This window comes from Capsicum annuum, chromosome 8 (assembly GCF_002878395.1).
Source record: "Capsicum annuum cultivar UCD-10X-F1 chromosome 8, UCD10Xv1.1, whole genome shotgun sequence".
In the NCBI taxonomy this organism is placed as follows: Eukaryota; Viridiplantae; Streptophyta; class Magnoliopsida; order Solanales; family Solanaceae; genus Capsicum; species Capsicum annuum.
In genome coordinates, this window is record NC_061118.1 from 163,497,172 (window position 1) to 163,517,699 (window position 20,528).

The window sequence follows — 20,528 nt, forward strand, 5'->3', positions numbered from 1 at the left end:
AATAAAAGCTTGCATCATATGTTAAACTTAAGATTAGTTATATAGAATAGTTGTTCGATGAGTCAGAGGGTTGATTATAAAAAATATGTAAGTTCATGAAAATAAGGATACTTGTATAAGGGACAAGACTTACGACATGCAAAACCAGGCGAGAGTGATCCCTGACTTACTTTTCATATTTCCTCCTCCACCAAGAAAATCAATCACTTTCTTATTTTAGGACAGAAACTTTCATGTGGGGACCGTCATCGCCATGTCACTCCAACAAAAGAATCTAAATCGCTGACTAGACACAGATGCTCCAAATGACCAAAGTACCCCCTCAGCTGATATGCTTATAACTGTGTCATTTTTTGCTTGACTTGATAAGGCACCCTCCTTTTCGAGAATATTTTAAATCCTTTGGGACAAATTGAACTCCAGATATTTTCTTCTCTCTCCTCCCTTCTCCTACCAAATCACTGTATGTGTACATTGATCTAGAAAAGGTACATTACATTCCTTGCTGTTCCGTCTAATATACTCAACTATCTCTTTCCGCCCATGGCATTGACGACCACAGGTACCCTTGTAAATTACATGCATTCTTAACGTAATGCACCATCGATCTTTAATTTCCTCATTCTTCTTGATTCGATTTTTTGAGTTTCTTGCTTCATGTCAATGTTAACTAGCCTTTTTACATTATTTTTCAGTTCTTTTCGCGCCGAGGATCCATCAAAAACAGTCTGTGTACATCTTATAACTCTCCTCAAAATCCACTTGTGTGATTACACCGGGTATGTTGTTGTCTTTCTTGCTTTTTTTCATTTCATGTTGGATTGGATCACTATTCTCGTCTCGAAGATGCCACCCGTTGTTGCAAGTTAGGGTATATTTAATTAGTCATGCAGTTTGTTTTTCAATAGATCAAGAAAGTAATTGGTTTTGATTCTTATGTCCTAGAGCTACATGTAGCAAAACCAAACATCATCTACTTTTTTCTTTAATATGAAATCCACTACTTTATTTTCAATAGCCTTATTTTAATGATTTTTGATTTCTATGGAGTTTTTTTAGTTGTCTTATTTTTATGTATAACCAAGTAGACAATTAGATCATCAGATTTTGAAAATTAATGTAATTAGGAGGTTGGTACTTTTTTCTTTAATATGAAATCCACTACTTTATTTTGAATAGCGTAATTTTAATGTTTTTTGATTGATATGGAGTTCTATTAGTCGTGTTATTTTTCCGTATGACCACGTAGACAATTAGATCATCTGATTTTGAAAATTAATGTACTTAGGAGGTATTTTAGGTAGTGGTACAACTCATTGATTCTCTTGATCCATGTTGCTCGGACTCTTCAAAAATATTGATGGGTGCGTGTTGGATCTTCCAAAAGTAGTGTATTTTTTGAGAATCCAACACTGGTGCGACAGTATTTTGAAAAATACGAGCAATATGGTTCTTGATAATACATGTTGAGCCAAGAGAAACCTATAGAAGCTGAAACACACACCTTTTCTTTTAATAACCCTCGACTGTGTTGACCTTCAACTAGGTCTCAGGATTGTCAATTTTTTGCTCTCTATGGGAGTAGTGTTGTAAGCAAATGAGTTGAGGCACATTCTATATCTAGGGGAAAGTTGGGATTACGGAAATTTTCATTCTCTTCTAGCTTATTATGTTGAACATATAATTTGCCTATCAGCTATTACTATATTTGCGTCCGTTGGGTGGTTAGATTATCATTAAAATCCTATATTAAATTTGGAAAACTTTCCGATCCAAAGGAGGTGATATATTGCACAAAAAGCAACCATGATGTATTCATAACTGCAAGGAAACTCATATCAAGCAAGTTAAACTAATGTATAACCTCTAAGCTTAAGGGTGTGGCCTAATGGTTCAATGAAGTTGGGTTGTGCACTATGAGGTCTCAGGTTTAATTCCCAACAAAGTATGTTCTAGCCTTGGTGGATAGAGTTATTGATACATGTTGTGGTGGGAGGTGGCAGGTAACCCGTGAAATTAGTTGAGGTGCCAGGAAATTGGCCCAGACAACACGGTTATCAAAAAATAAGATACTACTTGATTTATTTAGTTCCTTCGTAATCTTGATTATTGTGTTGGTCAGGAGGCCGATGATAGAATTTTGTTAGTTTTTCTCGATGTAATTAGGTGGTTAACATACCATGCAACTATAATGTGCAGTGAGTTGGTTTGTAATTATGGCGGAGAAGAACTAGACGATTAGCTGAAAATGTACTTCAAATAGCTCTATAATAGTGAGCCTCTCTCTCTCTCTCTCTCTCTCTCTCTCTTTTAAAATTAAAATCTGAAAATCGTGTCTTTTGGAGTGGTGGATGTTTGTCAAGTCCAATTTGATTGAGTCCTCAGATTTCGTCTATGTGGATTAGATTGGGTGGCTTAACTGGAGTTTAGGTCCACTTAAAGGTTACTATATCACTGTTGTGTACTCTTCTTGAACATGAAGCTTGTGGGCTTCGTCATCGTCAATTACTTCGTGAGTGGTCCTCTGCCTGAGCATTGAGAGGATACGCAGTGGGAGGATGACAGCTGGTGGTTTCTGTCCAGTGAATGGTCGAGATACTTGGCTCATACAACGTATAACCATGAGCGGAAAAAGATTATGTTGGGGAGGAAAACCTTAACTTCTCTTGCTCACGACTCCTTTATCCTTCTTTCTGATTTTTTATTGCCGCCTTAAATCCCTGTTGGTTGCCTTAATGCTCGATGTTGGTAACACCAGCTCCCCTTTACGCAACAGATCACATATCCTAATATCCCCTACCTACTTATACTAGTGAATTTTTCAATATTAACTTGAAAGCATACACACCAGTCCCTTCGACAGCAAATGAAGTTTCTTCTTATCAAGTGCTCAAGTAGTTCCTTGACTTCCATCTATAATTGAGATAGAATCCTCATGCTCAAATGGATTTTCTTGTTTTCCTTCATTTTAATGGAAGGGATGTTTTATTATCGTTTCACATTTCTTTTGGTATAAAATGTTCCACACATTTCAGTACATGTTCTGCCAACATTAGTGATAAAACATGTGACTCGTGATACTAACTTTTGCATAGCGTACTATTAATATCAAGGTAACTGAAATGCTACATTAGTAATGTTGAGATTATATTAGGAAAGGAAAGTTTTATAACGTAATAAATGCTGTAAGTAATGCAGAGTTTTATGTTGAAATCATTTTTCCTTATTCCTCGAATGTAACTATCCTTGCTGGTTGCTGTTAAACATACTTTTACAGCTAAACTAGCACTTTTTGAGTACATAATAAATTATAATTGTCATTTTAAGGTTTCAAATGCTTGTAGTATCTTGAATGAAATTCCACTAGATCTTTTACCAAAAAATTCCACTAAATCTTGAAACTTTGAAACATTCATTGTTTCTCAAAGGCTACTGATTTAAGCATTACGCTAGTGTTATGCTTTTCTATTTGGTGACTTTAATTTATGTGATGGGCGATGCCTACTTTTATGTGCATTAATTCTTCTCACTTGTGCTTACAAGCGTATACATCAATTTATAATACTTTTGGGTGCAATATATTTAGCAAGTATATGTTCTTATCATAAGTTACGTGCAATACTATTTTAGTGTATTTTTGTTTCAGATTTTCTTATTTTGTACTGTTTTTTTAAATTGCTTTTGTTCATGTATATAACAAAATAATGCATTTATTCTTTTGTCTTTATAGTTATTTTGTCATAAGAGAAAGATATTCCAAATTTTATTGGTTAGCTGATTAAAATAGAAAAGGCATACTTCGAATCTGAGAAATCATGTAAAATCCTTATTTATAATTCTATGAGATAATTAAATATTGGCTTAATTAGTGTCATTTTGTGACTTAGAACTTGTAGCGTTGTTTCTGTTAGCTATTTCAAACCAATCTGAGGTTAGAGCTTTTCCAAATTTGCCGCCTTCCTTTTTGAGAATTCTCAATTAAAAGGGCAATATTGGGATGAGAGATCTTGCACAAATCTTACCATTGGTCCTTTTGATATAGTATAGATGCCCCAAAAGGCAAAACCTTATTTGCTGGTGATCCTTTGCTATATCATTTTACATTTACCTTTTTCCTTGCATATCAATTTACTAATGACGTCAGCTGGATTTCTTTTCCTTCTATTTTTCTTCCTCTTAGGTGAGCTGAAAACTTTGATAAATTTTCTCTGTTATTGCACTCAACTCCCGGCCTAAGCTTCAGATAGCCAAATGCAGCAACTTGTTTGTAGCCATATAGTGCTAGTCAATTTTCTGCCAGGATTAAGGTTGAGTTAACTAAAGTGAACTTGTCTAAGTGTAGTTAATTTCTTGCCTTTCAAAGTTGAGTCAGCTATAGTCTCATGTCTGGAGTTAAATGCAATGTTCTTAGTTTGGAGTGGCTGAAATAAAGAGTTGTGTGATGAATTAGTACATCTTGTTCCACTTCCCGATTTCACAGGGTTTTAGAGGTTCTTAGTGCTTCATGAGCTTAAATATGGATGATGTTGATGCATTGCTGTAGGAACTGTCAACAACAACAGCAGACCCAGCGAATTCCCACAAAGTGAAACTGTAGGAACTGTCAGTCCTTATAAAAATAGGAACATGTTCATGAATACTCACAAATGCACCTAATGTTTTCGCATTTTTTTCCTATTTTAGTTTATTTGATAGCATAATTTGGTTAACTGATTGAATTTTGGCAATATGATGTAGTTGTGGTAACCTTTATGTAATAGTTTGAAGGATAGTACATTACTAGTGGTCTTTAAGCATTCCTTATCCCCAAAAAGAAGTGTCTTGAAGCCTTAGTAGTTTGCAATTATTGCCTTAATTAAGCCATAAGATAAACATTCTCACAAAAAATCTGAGAATCTTTCAATAACTGAGTTCAAATTTTCTGGAGTCATTCTTTTATGGGGCTCTTGATCACAGATATAAAGTTTGGCCATGGAACTGAAATAAAATTTCCTTTGAGCTTGATGCAAGATTTGTATAGTTCCATGAAACCACATCTTATTTTGAGTCATCCTGGATGGGCACCAATCACAGGCATTAATCTACAACCATTTTCATTCAACACATATACCGAAGCAAACCTTGACAAATGATAGTCCTCACCTTTTATTCATAGTTTAAGTTAAATTACTTTACATAGATAACTTCTGCATGTTCACATAAATCATAAAACTATCCAACATATCTGCAGACCTTGATCCCATCAGGCTTGATGAACCTTCTAGCTTGATCAAGAATGGGTTTCATAGAAGTATCTTTTAGATGGTAGGGCTAATTGAGAAAACAGAAAGCTGTCAGTCTTCTGTGTAGTGCAGTTGTAGCCTGTTTTAAAAGTAATATTGGTTGAGTTAGTGTCACATTTTCTCTTTTGTCTGTCTGAGGGAGGGATCAGATATTGGGAGTGGGAGAGAGGCTAGAGACTGAAGCATAACTAATTCTTCTGATAGGAATTTACCCAAGCTGCATTACACTTGTTGATGTTCCATTCTTCTGTGTTTGTGGCTGGCTTAGCTGGAGATTGATTGGTGCGTGTAGATCATATCCGTTTCTGATTGTATGTGTAGCCTGAACGCCCCCGTTTGGTTCACTTCCACATCCTTGCTCCGAAACCTGGAATAGATAATTTTGCTTAGATCAAGGGCATCTATGCTTGTGGTAAAATTTTAATGTAAAATCACATTTTGTGGTGCATACTTAACAACAAATGGAGAATACTCTCCAAATTAGTACCTTCTGCAATTCTGTATACTCTTGTTGAATGAGGTTTACCTTTTTATAGAGTTCTACATTTTCTTGATGAATAAGGTTGCCCTGCAGAAGCAATATTAATCATCTTGGTATAAAGATTAAAGGCTAGAATATGGAAGCTGTTTAGTTTTTCTAGTAAGACCTTCCGATTTAGTTCTCTGATTTCATCGGTCAAAATCTGCTCCTGCAAGAAGAGAGTAATACATTCAGGATCCTTATAATAAAAAAAAGAAAGAGTCATACATTCGGGGGAAATAATCGACTTGATATTAGCATAAGTTTCTTGAACACAAAAGAATTTTGAATGTGTAGATTTTACCTTTTGCTTTCGAACCCCTTTCAAACTCATTTCAATTTGATTTTCCAGATTTGTTAGATCTTTGGTGCTGAGTCCAGAAAGTTCTTCACCCAGAAGCTTCCTGTGGTTCATAAAAAAGGTATTAGTTTAATTATTTTTCTCTTTGTTTACCAAGCTTGATCCAAGACAATGAAATTTGCATGTTTTATAGTTATCTTATAGTTTCATGTTAAGCATGCTTTCAGCTTTGATTCATTCCCTGTAGCAAGTTATAATAGATGTTCATCTTAAAATTTTCGATAGTTATTCTTCTCTCCTCTTAGAATTATTCAGAGAAAATACATGGAAGAAATGTGCAATTTCAAATCTTGGGTGTCATTTTTCCTTAGTAATTTTTGGATTTATAAATTTTTGTTTATGGAAATTTTGCAAGTTCTTTCTGGATTGGATTAATTTATATGATATTTGAGTTTGACCTGGTCTTTGCCTTTTTAGTGAATGTTTTGGCGTCTACATTTATAATTTGTTGGTGTAGTTGTTCTTATTACTAGCAACTAGGAATCAATCACTAGCAACCAAGCAGTAGAAATTATTTATTGCCCCGAATCATAAAAACTAACAAAAAGAAGCTTTGGAAAAGCCACGTGGAACTAATTCAACCCTAAAGAAGAGTCCTTTAAATGCATTTTTGTCCTCAAACTGCTTATCTACCTTTTCATATATGTGCCTAGGATAACAGTTAGTCTCAAGATGGCTCTTATTTGTTTGAGGTAAGAAAAGGAAAAAAGATGACAGTAAACGAGGTGATTAAATGGGACGTCTTGACATTTTCAAAGGATAGATAATAGGTAAATGGAATTGATATATATGTCGGCTTTTATCATACATTTGTTTTTCCAACTACCAGGTAAAATACTCAAAAATATTGTACTACTTCAACCTTGCAAAGGCACTTCAAACCTCTTTGGGGGTTGGGGGGGGTACCTTCTCGATCACACATATTTCCTACTTCGATACTTTTCGCGTGGCAGTAATTACTTCCTAAATTATTAGTGATAAAGAAATGGATCTTGGGCCTAAGTCAACCTCAAAAGCTAGCTCGGGGGAGGAGGGGTACCTTCTCAATCACACATATTTCCTACTTCGATACTTTTCGCGTGGCAGTAATTACTTCCTAAATTATTAGTGATAAAGAAATGGACCTTGGGCCTAACTCAACCTCAAAAGCTAGCTCATGAGGGGAGGATTGCCCAAGACCATTTAAGGAGACCAAGAACCCTTTAACCCACCGATGTGGGACTCCAACACCCCTCCGCACGCCCAGGGCTGGACTTCTGAAGCGTGGACAATATAAGACGGGGGGCCCAACATCGGAAACAATGAGCTGGGTGGGTCTGGCTCTGATACCATGATAAAGAAATGGACCTTAGGCCTAACTCAACCTCAAAAGCTAGCTCATGAGGGGAGGATTGCCCAAGACCATATAAGGAGACCAAGAACCCTTTAACCCACTGATGTGGGATTCCAACAATTAGCGTAGCTTTGTCTGGTAAAAGATGTGTAATGATTCACAAAGCTATCCTTGTGATCTAAGTTAAGTGGCTGATCAACCTCCAAATGTGAGTTTGGGGTTTGAGTCACCAAGAGGAGCAAAGTAGGGAGGGTTCATTCTTGACCGTGGGAGAGGCTCTTGCTAATATATAATTAAAAAACATCTCAACTATAATAATTTACCCTTTTAGATGAGCTGATTCACGTAATTCAACATATTAAAAGGTTCTATCAGATGCTCAATCTGTAGTGTGTAAAGGCATCATAATGCTTACTCTTTAGCTATTCAACCAAAAATCCTATGACATAGAGGCATGTAGAAGATATACCATTCAAATCAACTTACCTGTGATTTTCTTGCAAGCAATGCAGCTGCTGCCTCAAACTTGATACTTCCCTTTGCCAAAACTAGCCAAAAAAGCAAGAGAAAAAAAGATTAAAAACAGAAAAGGAAAGTAGAATGAAGCTCGTCATTCTACTTAACTTGATGAGTGCTAGATTAGGATGACAAGATGAAATAAAATAGAAGGCTGATTAATTCACAAGATGAAATCAGATACACATTCCATCTATTTTCCTTGAATAGTGCTTGGTGATTACTGCAAATCATAAATTCAACTATTCAAGAAAACCACCGAAGGTTGTGGCCTGCTGGTCAATGCTGTGCGCAGCGGAGGCAAATACACTAGGTGATTTCGTCCTGCGTGTTCATGTTTTGATGAACACTGGTACCTGGTAATCTGTGCTGGTAGCAGGCACCCCATGGAATTAGTCGAGGTGCGTGCTAGCTGGCCCGGACATGTCATAATAAAATACTTTAAAATGATAAGTGCTACGTTTATATGTACAACGTTTTTGTTTTTTCTCTTCAACTATGCCTCAATCTCAAACTAGTTGAGGTCAACTATATAGATTCTTCATATCGGTTTGATTTATTCATGCTCAGCTATGTAGCATACTTTTGTAACTTGGAAGTTTATAGAAAGCTAATACATTTTCAGAAAATTGGATCTTCATCAGTAATCTCGAGAACATTTGATACTAACAAAACTTTGATGCCCTATCATGAAGAAACTAATGCAAGCGTGGGGCAAGTATCATGAACCCATCAACTTTAAAGTTGAATGAGATACGAGTATCTTTGGAAATGCAGACAGGCGCAAATCTTCAATTAACTCACTCCAATTTTAGAAGACATCGACTATAGTACAAGTGCACAGAGAAGATGCTAAAAAGTTGGAGAGTTTCAAGTACCTCCTTACTCGTTTTTATTTCTAACAACAGTGATGTCTTGGGTCAGTTTACGTGCACCTCAGGTATTCCACTAGAACCTGATATCTGCACTAACACAGGAGCAGATAACTCAAAAGACACCTGTAATTTATTGTCTTAATGGAACTTGAACTGTTCTCCCATGATTTTCACCCACTTCACTTATTGTTAGACCACACTCCTAACTTAACTATTACAAACAAAAGATATGAGGGCTGTCCTCTATTTGTATGTTAAACCTTTTGCTCTTATACTTAATACTGACCTCGACTCATAATCTGCTCATTAGTTTTTCTATTCCGAAATTGATAAAATAATACCTAAATAAAAATCACGGGAGATAAGCCTTGTCAGGTGAGCAGTGTGTAAGAAACGGCTCCTAATCTTCAGGAAGCAAGAAAGGAACCTCTGTTACAATTGCTTAACATGTTTTAGAAATTAGCTTCTCACAAAATTTACATCTGAATCCTTGGTCTTTCAGCTACATCTTTGTAGTTTCAACCGACAACCTACTGGTGATCTGTGACTATCACTGGAAATTAGGAGTATTGATGCCCTTGGAATATCGATGTGAAACAGTGAGCAAATTATAGAATGAGAGGAGGTTTTCGCTTCTTATATTTGCATGCTAAGAACATTTTCCATTTGTCCTATGTGACTTCTGGCCTAATGAATAGTCTTATACTCTCTAGATCGACTTATCTAATCTAGTTGAGAATAAGTGCATACAGACCCTAGCATCTGCACAATTTGTGTACCAAGTGGACCCTAGTCTTCGCGGAGAAAGAAGCTTTTGTTATACGATTGCTGGCTTGGTTGTAGAATCTCTATCCCGCAACTTCCTCTGCATTGTTGTGCATCAGTGTGTAGGCATTTATGATCTCTGAGATTTTAATTAAGCATCTCTTCTACCTGTAATCTCACTGCTTGATTTTCCAATTAGGATACAAGACACCCGTGTTTGATTATAAAGATCATTTAGTGAGAAACAATGTACAGAAGAAATGGATGGTTTCCATCCATCTTGCCATACCAATGCGAAACAAGGCCTTTAATTGATGACGTCAGAGGATCTCACACTCGTTGGTTGGGGTTGATATTGCCTTTCAGGCTGGAAGGATGCAATTATAAAAAATGACCATCGACAGTTTATATGAGGAATTCATAGTGAAATTGAAACCCTGGATTGGATTTTGTGGGACACTTAAAGAGTTTATGATATTGCTATTTGAAGAGGCATTTCTTATGATCCTTTTTCTCTCACTGCTTTTTTCCCAGCTGGATGCCTTTTCTGCTATTATCATTGACCCATGGGCAAGTCAAGGAAATCACCTGAGAGGCCCATTAGCTCTAGCGAGGGATCAGTCTAAACATGTAACACTGGAAATAGATCATTACTTGAGAGCATAAAGTATGATTCAGCACTAGTGAAGGATTAGGTCAGTTCGTAGATACAATGACAGGAATAGGTACTGGTGTGAGAGCAGAAGACCAGGACACTCAGGTTCAGGTTATTTATTAAATATGTTCGGGTTTGTTTGTTGAACTATCACATGAATTTTCTCCATGAACTACTGCTTCGTAGATGGGGAAGACTTCTTGTCTTCATAATTTAATTACGGCATCCATGACATACAAATTCAAGATTAGATTTTCCAACCAATTTAATCTATACATAGTTGTGGCGTTAGCAAACTGTCATAATGTGAAATATAAGACCTTTGCCAGGGTTCACTAGATTTTTGTGCACATTTTATTCTAGTTCTTGTATTGTGTTTGCAGAATGGGTATGCTATCCATATGGGGTGACCACTAAAAATTTACTCACAACATTTTATTCCTTTTCAAATTTTTTATATATTACTTACCTCTGATAGTAGATCCTATATCGATTTAGGTGGGTTGAGACATCCTCCAATCCTCTCTCTGATATAGGGAAAGACATTCTTTGATAGACAAACGAACTATCCTTTCATGGGAATTTTGCTAAATATTCTCATCTGTACCTTCTCTATAGCATTGTAGATGTCCATTGTCACTTCATTCTTCTCTCCATGCTAATTAAAAGAGGCATTAGATCCTGATCTCAGAGCACAATGGATATATAGAAGAATTCTTATAGCAGAACCCTACTGATTTGTGACTAAGGCTTTGTTGATTAACTAGACCATGAATTTAGCTTATGTGAGATAATCAGATTCTAAACTCAGGCTTATCATGTCAAGAAGATGATATTCCTTCTTCCAATTGTCAGCCAAATTCTCTCACCTTGCAGGCAGATTCCATTCGGTTATATTCTCTAGTCAATGCATGTGATGTACTACAATTACACTGTGAAGGATAGCATTACTGGTTTTGGTCCCCACCTTACTCTCCAATAACTTCCCTCATTTCAGCCATCATGACTGGACGACAGCCAGAACTTTTGGTCTCTAAACTAGTATACTATGAACTGTGGAAAAAAACCAGATTGAGTGAGTACCTGTACCAGTTTTCGGCCTTTAGATTTTTTTAGAACTAATATCAGTTTTCCAGTATTCGTCTGTTTGGTTTGGATGGTATTTCTTATGGTTCATCATTCTGCTTATGTATAATTGTTGAAACAACAGAGGTTGCACATCAGCTAGCATCTGTAACTGTCTCTGGAGATGACCTGAATCAAATACTATGTGATAAGTGATACATTAAGCAGATGGATTAGTATCTATCAGGCGGAGCAGCTCTTAGTATTCACTACTTGGGTTAAGACTTAATAGTTGACACATATAGCACCGTACTAACTGATTGACAATAAGGGATTGGAAAAACTTCATAAAACGGTTTGTTAATTTGTAATGAGTGTGTGAGAATGTCTCAGTTGGTGAAGGTTAACAGTCGATAACTATAGATGACCACTCAAAGCGACCAACTTGGAAGAATCAGGCTATTGCCTTGAGCAAGTTTAAGACCTGACAATCTGTAGAGGGGGGACAGGAAAAATGGGCAACAAGATAGGCAGTGAGTGAGGCATTCGAAGAGACTAGGAAACTACTAACAATAAATAAGCAGGATTAAAAACAGCAAAGGAGAATAACCTGAATATAGCAGAACCACAGGAGTAAGGAGATATATGAGAGGCATGTATAAGAACAAGAGTAGAGAAGTAGAAGAGAAAAGAGTATCACCCAACACATGAAGCTCTCACACAACTGGGGAGCACGCACCATCATAAGCATGTGAAAGTCTTATTAAGGGTAGCTTTTCCTTAAAATTGATAGAGGAAAAATGCAGTAGAAAAGGCAGAATAATAGCCACCAGGGCAACAAAGTGAGGGATGTTTCCCCTCCCCTCCAGCCGTCCTCCCCTAGTCGGAAAGATCACAAAGGCGCACAAGCCAATGTTCTCTTCATCCTTTCTCAGTTATCGTCCTTTTTTTACATTTAGGGTATCTTTTCGAAAGCTATATATTAACGTTTCTAACAACTAATAATGTCGTGTTTTGTTTTCCAGGAATCAATCCCTCTCATATCCATGTCAAAGAGATATATTCAACCAGAAGTTCCCTTGGAATTGACAAATATGGTGTAAACTAAGTAAACCCCAGTTTAGGGCATTGTCCAATGCCAGGTGTTCCCTTGGCATTTCCAGTCCACTCTTGGCCCCAAAGGAAGAACAATGAACTAGGGGAAGGTTAGCTAAGATTTGCTGGGGCTTAGGATGGTTCCAAAAAGAGCAGATGCTTAAGATGAGTGCTTCTATCATGACATACATGTATCCTGTGCACTTGAGACTTTCTGCAAGACCGCCATGAGCCATGACAAAGATGGATGAACTCGATATGAAAGAATGAAAAGAATCTGATAGCATAATACATGAGGAGTTTGGGCCAAGAATAACCTCGATCATTTTGAGAACTTTCCTGACCATCCTTAAATTCCAATGTAAGAATTCGACTAGGCTTGTCGGAAAACCTGCTCAAAAATTCCAGGAAGGATTCCTCGGTGGGGTGGGGTGGGGTGGGGTGGGAGAAGACTAGGCCAAAACCCCATGTATGCATCACTGGTTGCAGAGCAACCAAGACAAAACAGAATGTTTACACAACGTGTTGCACCTGCATTTTACCCAGCATGAAAGGACCTTTAGCCCCTGCACTTGCTGATGCAAATATCACATTGTATGAGTAGCATCACTTGTTTGCACTTTGGAACTTGCAAGTCTCAATCTTAATGAGGACTTTAGGCCATTAAGTGCACTTGTTTGTATTAAGATTTAACTACTACTTACTCTGGATAGGTTATAATAATTATGTGCATAATTTTCACCTCTTTCCATATACACTGACCATCACCATTAACCACCTCTGCCATTACAACCACCATTGTTGTTGTAAACCACTATTAACGTACCAATCACAAACCACCTTAGCTATAACAACCACTATTGTTGTCAATCACCATTGTCAGTCGCTATCGCACCTACCACCTCAATCATTATAATTATACCTACTACCACCATCGTTGCCACCACCACTATCACCACTATGGTCAATTGCTACTAACAACCATCTCCGTCATAATTAGCACCACCATCAATGGTATCTACTCATAATCAATCACCCACCACACATACTTCAACTATCACTATTAACACCACAACTATTTACAACCATCACCATCGCTATCAACAATTACTATCACGCCAATCAGTACAACACCAACCATTTCCACCATCAAACTATCACTGCCACCATTAATAATCACTAATACCAATCACATTACCACCACCACCATACAAATCAATTTTATTTTATTAAATTTATATATTTTTAATAGTTAATTACTTTTTTCAATTGTATATTTATTACGCGTAATTATGCATATTTAAAGATTGAAAAAATATGGTTTTAATAACTCGGTATTTAAGTTTAGAGACAATATTTTATCCATTCAAATAAGAATATCTTCAACATCTTAATTTGAATAAAAATAAATTAGACTCAAATCTTTTGCCATGGAATATTAAGAACCAATAACTAGGATAATCAATGGACTGATCAAGTAAAAGTAGCGTAAACTGTAAAGTAACATGAGAGTATACAGTCCTCAATTTTAATTAGGACAAATTCTTTATTTAGAAAAGAGATCAATCTCACAGGATGCCTTTTTTTTTTTTCCTATAATTTTAGTGTTTGGATTATCTCGACTAATTTAATGGAATACTTGTTATTTGCTACCACTACAAACATCGAGTAATAATTCTGCTTTAATCCTAACTATTTGAATTGTTGATTCCTTTCTACTCTTGGACTATCACTCGACTTTAGCCATAGATTTTATTTAAAAATTTTGCAATTATCTTTTTTGGAAATTATTTCAAATGAACGTTTGTTTATCAAATTAGCTCATTATTTCAACGTCAGATATAGAAATTGAATTTTGAAAAATAAGTTTTAGGAATTTTTCGAGTTTTCACCCATAATGAAACTTTTGATGTGTTTTCATGTTCAAACATAACATCAACTTTAAAATAGTCATTTTTTCTTATCAACTAATTCATGTCCAAATATACATTTAGTTTGAGCTTATCTGCCGGAACATTGATGAGTTATAACTCCATACACTAGATTAGTTGAGGTGTGCGTAAAATAATCAGATATCATCGATTATATGAAAAGTTTAAATCCCACACTGGATATACAAGATCAACTAAAAGGGTTTTAAAATAACGTAACTGTTTTATAATATAATTTCCAATTGGAAGCAATGCCACGCAGTAAAAGAGTAGACTTTTGCTAAGACAATTAAGATTAAGACTGAATGATAATTTTTTTCTAGAATGATTAGGACAGTTTATTTTTTAATATTATATAATTCAAATTTAAAAAGTAATTAAATATTATTATAAAAATATTAGATAAAATGTTAAACACCAAAATTATTATTCGAGTGATGAAGGCAGAACAAGATTTTAATATTCCAAACACATATTCGATTGCCAGTAGCCATAGAGCTAGCTAGATAAACCTCAAAACTGCAAGCATACTCAAGTTAATGGAGGTCATGAAAAAATTACACTTATCAACAACACTTCACGTCTTCACCAAGTTACCCTCAAAGATAGCAAATTTGAGGCAAATAACTCAATATATAAAGTTTTTGCAAATGCACCTAAATTGTCCTTGCCACATAAATATTCAACAAGGCTTTCCAATTGAATTGGTACAATATCAATACCCCCCAACATATTCTAATATCTTAGTTAAAAACCAGAAAATTAAGGTTCTTAAAAGAACATATGATCACATTAGCCTCAATCCAAGCTTTCCAGCCACAATCATAGTCGTCGCCATATCGAGATAAACATGCCATGCTCAATCACAAATTAATAAACAGGTGTACTTGTAAAAAAATTTAAAATCTTACCAGTTTAACACTTAACGGGCTGAAATCTGAACTATTTAATTCCTCTCATGAGTATTCACATTTAGTATATAAGGACATTCAAAAGGGTATAAAAATATATATCCACTCCATCACAAATATTCACATATATTAAAGAGCTATATATACCTTGACCTCTGACATGGGATTCATGAGGTTATTATTCTCCTCCTTTATCTTGTTGTATCTATCAATTGTAGACCTCATGCTGGTAACACAGAAAAAAATATAACTGCGTCAAGAGTTTAATTGCTATGCTACATTCTGAATTAAAATTTACGCTATCAAATTAAATCACTTAGAACATAATTATTAGTACCTATCTATAATAAGCAAGGTTAATCATAATTACTTGAAAAAATGATTCAAGACATTTGACTTGCTAAAATACTTCGCACATACGAGTTAATAAAATTTCATATGTTCTAGGCAAATTGAAGCAAATATACACATAATTAATTAAGTGGCGCACCAAAAATAAGACTTTTGACCATGCATGTGTCTAAAGAAGGTTGTGTACAAAGGTACGTAGTACAAAGTATTATAGTTATAGTAGTTACGATGGAACACTCAAAAAGGGAGGAATTTTTTCTTTTGCTTTTTCATATGGCATCTTACTCTCTCTTTTTTTTTTTTCTTTTCGTTTTTCATACTCTCTTCTAGTAATTTTTTGTCTTTAATTAAAAGGAGGCCATGCCAGTAAAATCAAACTAATAATAGATTGTCACTCAATTGGCTATTGGAAAGATAGAAAGCTAATTATAATGTCTTAAGTATATCAGATTTGAGAAGCCATTGACGTGTGAATTCTTGATCCTTTTAAGAGAGAATTAAGGAGCACACCATCTGTAATTCTTTATTAATTGTAATGATTGAGTGACCATCCAATATAGGCCAACATATATTGTTGATAAATATTGCACAATGAAATCCAAGATATACTGACATTATTAGGCATGGTCCTAGACCGTATTACGTACACAAGTTTGAATTGTGACAAGTAGGAATAGATCGAGTTGCCCCGTGAATGTGAGATTTGGCCTCCCACAAACTAACACAGCACAAAATTAAGTCATATATTCCTTTTTTGCTTAACCCACAACCAAATGACACCTTAGGTTTTATGTGAATAATAGACTGATCAAGAGAGAACAACTATGTATAAATTAAACTAGAAGGTTGATATAAAAAACTGACTTTTTTTTTTAACTACTTCTTAAGGAGTGCGCTAAATCAAACATGAAAAAAATGAACGGAGGAAGTATATATATATGTATACTATGTATAATTTTAATTTGACTACTTATTTCTCGTAAGTTTTCTTATTAGATATTGCTGCATGCATGTTGTTCCTTGCGTCAATTTTTTCAACACTAGTTTCGTGCATATATATATATATATTATATATGATAATCAATCCAATCACTGCAGGCAAAAAATAAATTAAAGCGGGCCTTAGGCAGGTAATTGAAGAAAAAAAAAAAATTACAGCAAAAAGAAGGGGAGAAAAAAAGAGCAAGAGAACTAATTAAACTCATTATCGTACAACATGCATTTGTAAATATGCACGTGGAATCCTGATGCACTACCAAGGTATATTCATGCTCTTATCTGACTACTTTCTTACACAAACAAATGTTAGCAGTAATTAAAAGGAAAGGTATACCAAGTTGCCAATATTTTAACAAAAAACGGAAATTCCAAAATAAAATAATCAATTATGAGCAAGAAATACATGAACATCAAATAGAGGCAATAGAGAGAATTGAAACTAAAAGAAAAAGAAAAAGGAAGACGAAGAAGAAGAAGAAGGAAAGCGCTGCAAATATAATATAATTAATTAATTAATTTAGGACCAAGTTAAAAGACAGATCAAATTAAATTTAAAAGCAAATAACCTGTTGCTGGCAAATTCATAGAGTTTTCCAGTGCTGGAGAAAATAATGAGTCCAACTTGAGCATCACAAAGGATTGCAAGCTCTTTAGCCTTTTTGAGAAGTCCATTTCTTCTCTTTGAGAAAGTCACTTGCCTGCTTGTTGTATTATCAATCCTTTGTATCACTATTTTCCCTCTCCCCATCTCTTCTTAATTATTATAGTACAAATTTTCCTATAAATACCCTCTGCAAGAGATCAATGCCAAAAGGTCACCCAAAAAACACAAAATATCAACATGGAATTTAATTTGAAAACTCATCCATATAGCTCAAGCTAAAATTAGAAAACATTATGTATGGGCTACCAAGACAAATACAAGATCAAAATACATCCACAATTGATTTACTGATCCATGAAAAAGAAAATGAAGCAATATATGAAACTAGATGGAGGAGAGAGAGATGTAATTATTTGGGAATTCCTGCTTCTTCTTCTTTTTTTTTTTTTGAATAATTATGCTAGGGTTTTTGACCTTGCAAATTCTCATCTTTGCTAGATCAAATCAAAAGGGATCACAAAGAGCTAGAATAAAATTAATCAAGAATATGAAAATAATCTTGAATATAGGAAGAAATTAATCAATCATCAATAGCTAAAATTAGAAAGTTTTATGAACAATCAAGAACCTATGTATACATCCATAATTTATATGAATTTGAGAAAAAAGACAAAAGTAAAAGAGCAACTTACTAATTTGAGAGATTTTGATAGTAGACTGACTCTAGAGAGAAGAGAAAATACTTGGTTTAGTGAAAAAAATAACTGTTAATTAAAGCTTTAAATGGAAAGCTTAATTAGCTCAATGATGGTTTTTAGACAAAAACCAGCAGCTTGTTTTGTTCACTAAACCACTTACCAGAATTACACCTCACCCACTCGCGCGCGTAGCGAATAACAGCTCCACTCGCTGACACCTGTCAATATAGATCATTACGATTGCGTTGACGGGTTAAGAGTACGGGTTTAAGTTTTACTGTATTTACGGATTTGCCATTTAGGGACAGATGTGAGGTTAATAAGGCGCGTACGTTTAGTTTGAAACTCGAGAGAGTGGGCTTATGTGATATATCCTCGGACTTTCAGAAGTTTTTTGATTGAAGAAAATGTCTGAAATGTTATTTAGAATTTTAATGTCGTTTAACTTATAGATGACTAACATTTGTCAACATGTCAATGGCTTTTGGCCAATTTTGTGGGGGTTGTTTTATTATTTCTAAAAATTACATAAATACACAACTTATGTTTTCAATATTATGAAAATTCTCAACTCTCTAAACATATTACAAAAATCCCAACATAGATACAGAATACACAGAATATTATGTATATGTTGGATATATTATGTATATTAATAGGGAGATAGAGTAAAGTAATTAAAAAAATGGGAGAGAGTAATTAATTCCAAAATAGTTGGTATTTATGTTATTTTTAATTATTATTTTACTTCTCCGGTTCATTTTACTTGTCATATTTTTTCCTCTAAAAATTAACTAAACTTCCTTCATTTCGTATTACTTGTGTATAAATGATTGTTTCACTTTTAGTATGTTTTTAATTTCTATCTTTAGTATTCAATATAACTACGTAAAATTATAGTAATAGTAAACTTTCAAGTTCTAAAACATCAGTAATAATGTTAGTTTGATCAAATATGCCTTTGTGTATCAAATCAAGAGGAGTCAGTATTATGAAATGAACGAAGTAAATTATTCTTATATTTATTCTTTAATCTCAATTTAATATTACTCTTTTTTTTTTCACCTCGATCATTTGCCCTCGCATTTATCGTATAATTAATTATATTTTAATTTTTTAACATGACAACTATTTTATAACAATATTGTTAGTTAGTACTCCTTTCATTTCAAAATAAATGAATTGTTGACCTATTTTTTAATGTCTAAAATAAATAAATGAATTGTTCATTCTTCAAAAGATATATTGATTTTTTTTCTTTCAAATTTATCCTTTCATTTAATGAGGTTTTAAGTACTTCACACTTTCTAGGTAAATAATTTAAGAATAATTAAAAGAAAAATAGTAAAAAGTAATCTATAATTTATATTTTAAAAGATTTTTTTTAATAATTTAATTATTTTGGAATGGATGGAGTAGGACAATTTGATGAACGGTGGGGAGTTAGTTTTAGTTCTTGTTGTAGTACATGTGTCCAAAGTTTATTGATACCAAATATTTTTTGAATTGACTAATCACCCCGCACTTGGTCTCTTTTTCAGATTAGTAAACTTGTTTAACCTTTTCCATCTCTCTTTTGGGAAAAAAACAAAATAGAGAAGACAAATAATTAATCTCTCCCCTGTTACGATTTGGTCCAACAAACATTTGTTTCTCTTAAACTTATTTTGGACCAAAACTGAAAGGGTAAAAGTACATTTAGAATGGCAACCAACATTATATATCTTGTGACTTTTTATGGTGAACTCTGAATTAATTAGTTAAGGTTGGTTGGCAAATGTGAATGATTGTTGAGCTGACATATTTTGTTGTCTTTTATTTTTGATCCCGTCTCAAATTATTTATCGTGATTTTTAAGCATAGTCATCTTAAATTATTTGTTATTTTAGAAATTTAAGAGAACGTTAATTACTATTTTTCATTCTATCTTTAGTAGTAATTGCATTGAATACTATAAACACTTTAATTATAGGGTGAGGATGACACATACATAGAATAAACATTCAATGGAGAGAAATCACATCTCGACATATAAATAAAACTGAGATAATCAAAATCCTTTCCTATTAATACTTAGGGTGTGAATCGGTCGATTCGATTTGATTTTATATATTATCGATTTGGTTTATTGGTTTTAGATTTTTAAATAGGAAAATTACATAAAGTAGCATACTTAAGATTATAATTACAATAAATAACAACATTTTTGTAAAATTACAGTTTATAGCAAGAGTAGCATTATTTTACTCATTAACTAGGCAAGTGCATGTTTTACTCTCACTACTTTACATTTTCCTATTTTCACTCCACTCTTTCACCTCCCTCAAATATAGCGATATCTTTTACCCCTTTTTTTCATCTTTTTTTTAACATTTTATTTTCTTATTTTATTTTTTTTTTCTATTTTTTTATTTTCACTTTATTTTCTCTTTTCTATTTCTCTATTTTTTTTTCCTTTTTCATTTTTTTTCCTTTCTCATATTCGAAAATAATTACTCCTATGATCTTCAAGATTTCAAAATAAAACATTATTACTGTCTTTCACTCTCTTATATCTCTACCTTTTT

General features: G+C 34.1%; 1 protein-coding gene and 1 long non-coding RNA gene across 5 annotated transcripts; one reads left to right on the plus strand and one right to left on the minus strand.

Annotated features, from left to right (window-relative positions):
* Positions 1-367: 367 nt before the first annotated feature.
* Positions 368-13,218, plus strand: LOC107840146. 2 transcript variants are annotated; one of them, XR_001665184.2, is made up of 5 exons: positions 382-562; positions 696-779; positions 2,200-2,273; positions 6,155-6,224; positions 12,398-13,218. It is a non-coding gene; the product is annotated as an uncharacterized LOC107840146 (long non-coding RNA). The 2 variants fall into 2 exon arrangements; XR_001665185.2 differs by lacking the exon at positions 2,200-2,273 and having other exon boundaries at positions 368-562.
* On the minus strand, positions 5,108-18,045 carry LOC107840145 (MADS-box transcription factor 23). Of its 3 annotated transcripts, none has more exons than XM_016683892.2 (9): positions 17,956-18,045; positions 17,226-17,450; positions 15,457-15,535; positions 7,983-8,044; positions 6,107-6,206; positions 5,930-5,971; positions 5,809-5,850; positions 5,495-5,649; positions 5,108-5,361 (listed from the first exon to the last, which is right to left on the minus strand). In XM_016683892.2, the coding sequence occupies exons 2-9, from the start codon at positions 17,405-17,407 to the stop codon at positions 5,334-5,336; spliced, it is 690 nt and encodes a 229-aa protein (XP_016539378.1). In that variant the 5' UTR covers positions 17,408-17,450; positions 17,956-18,045; the 3' UTR covers positions 5,108-5,333. The 3 variants fall into 3 exon arrangements, with proteins under 3 accessions (XP_016539378.1, XP_016539376.1, XP_016539377.1); XM_016683890.2 differs by having other exon boundaries at positions 5,770-5,850; XM_016683891.2 differs by having other exon boundaries at positions 5,472-5,649; positions 5,770-5,850.
* Between the last annotated feature and the right edge of the window lie 2,483 nt (positions 18,046-20,528).

Excerpts from the sequence above, each read along its gene's own strand:
- LOC107840145 (XM_016683890.2), bottom strand. The coding sequence starts at position 17,407 with ATGGGGAGAGGGAAAATAGTGATACAAAGGATTGATAATACAACAAGC. Across the intron at positions 5,972-6,106 it reads AAGGGGTTCGAAAGCAAAAG|GAGCAGATTTTGACCGATGA; the intron begins GTAAAATCTACA and ends CTCTTCTTGCAG. Across the intron at positions 5,650-5,769 it reads AGTATACAGAATTGCAGAAG|GTTTCGGAGCAAGGATGTGG; the intron begins GTACTAATTTGG and ends TATCTATTCCAG.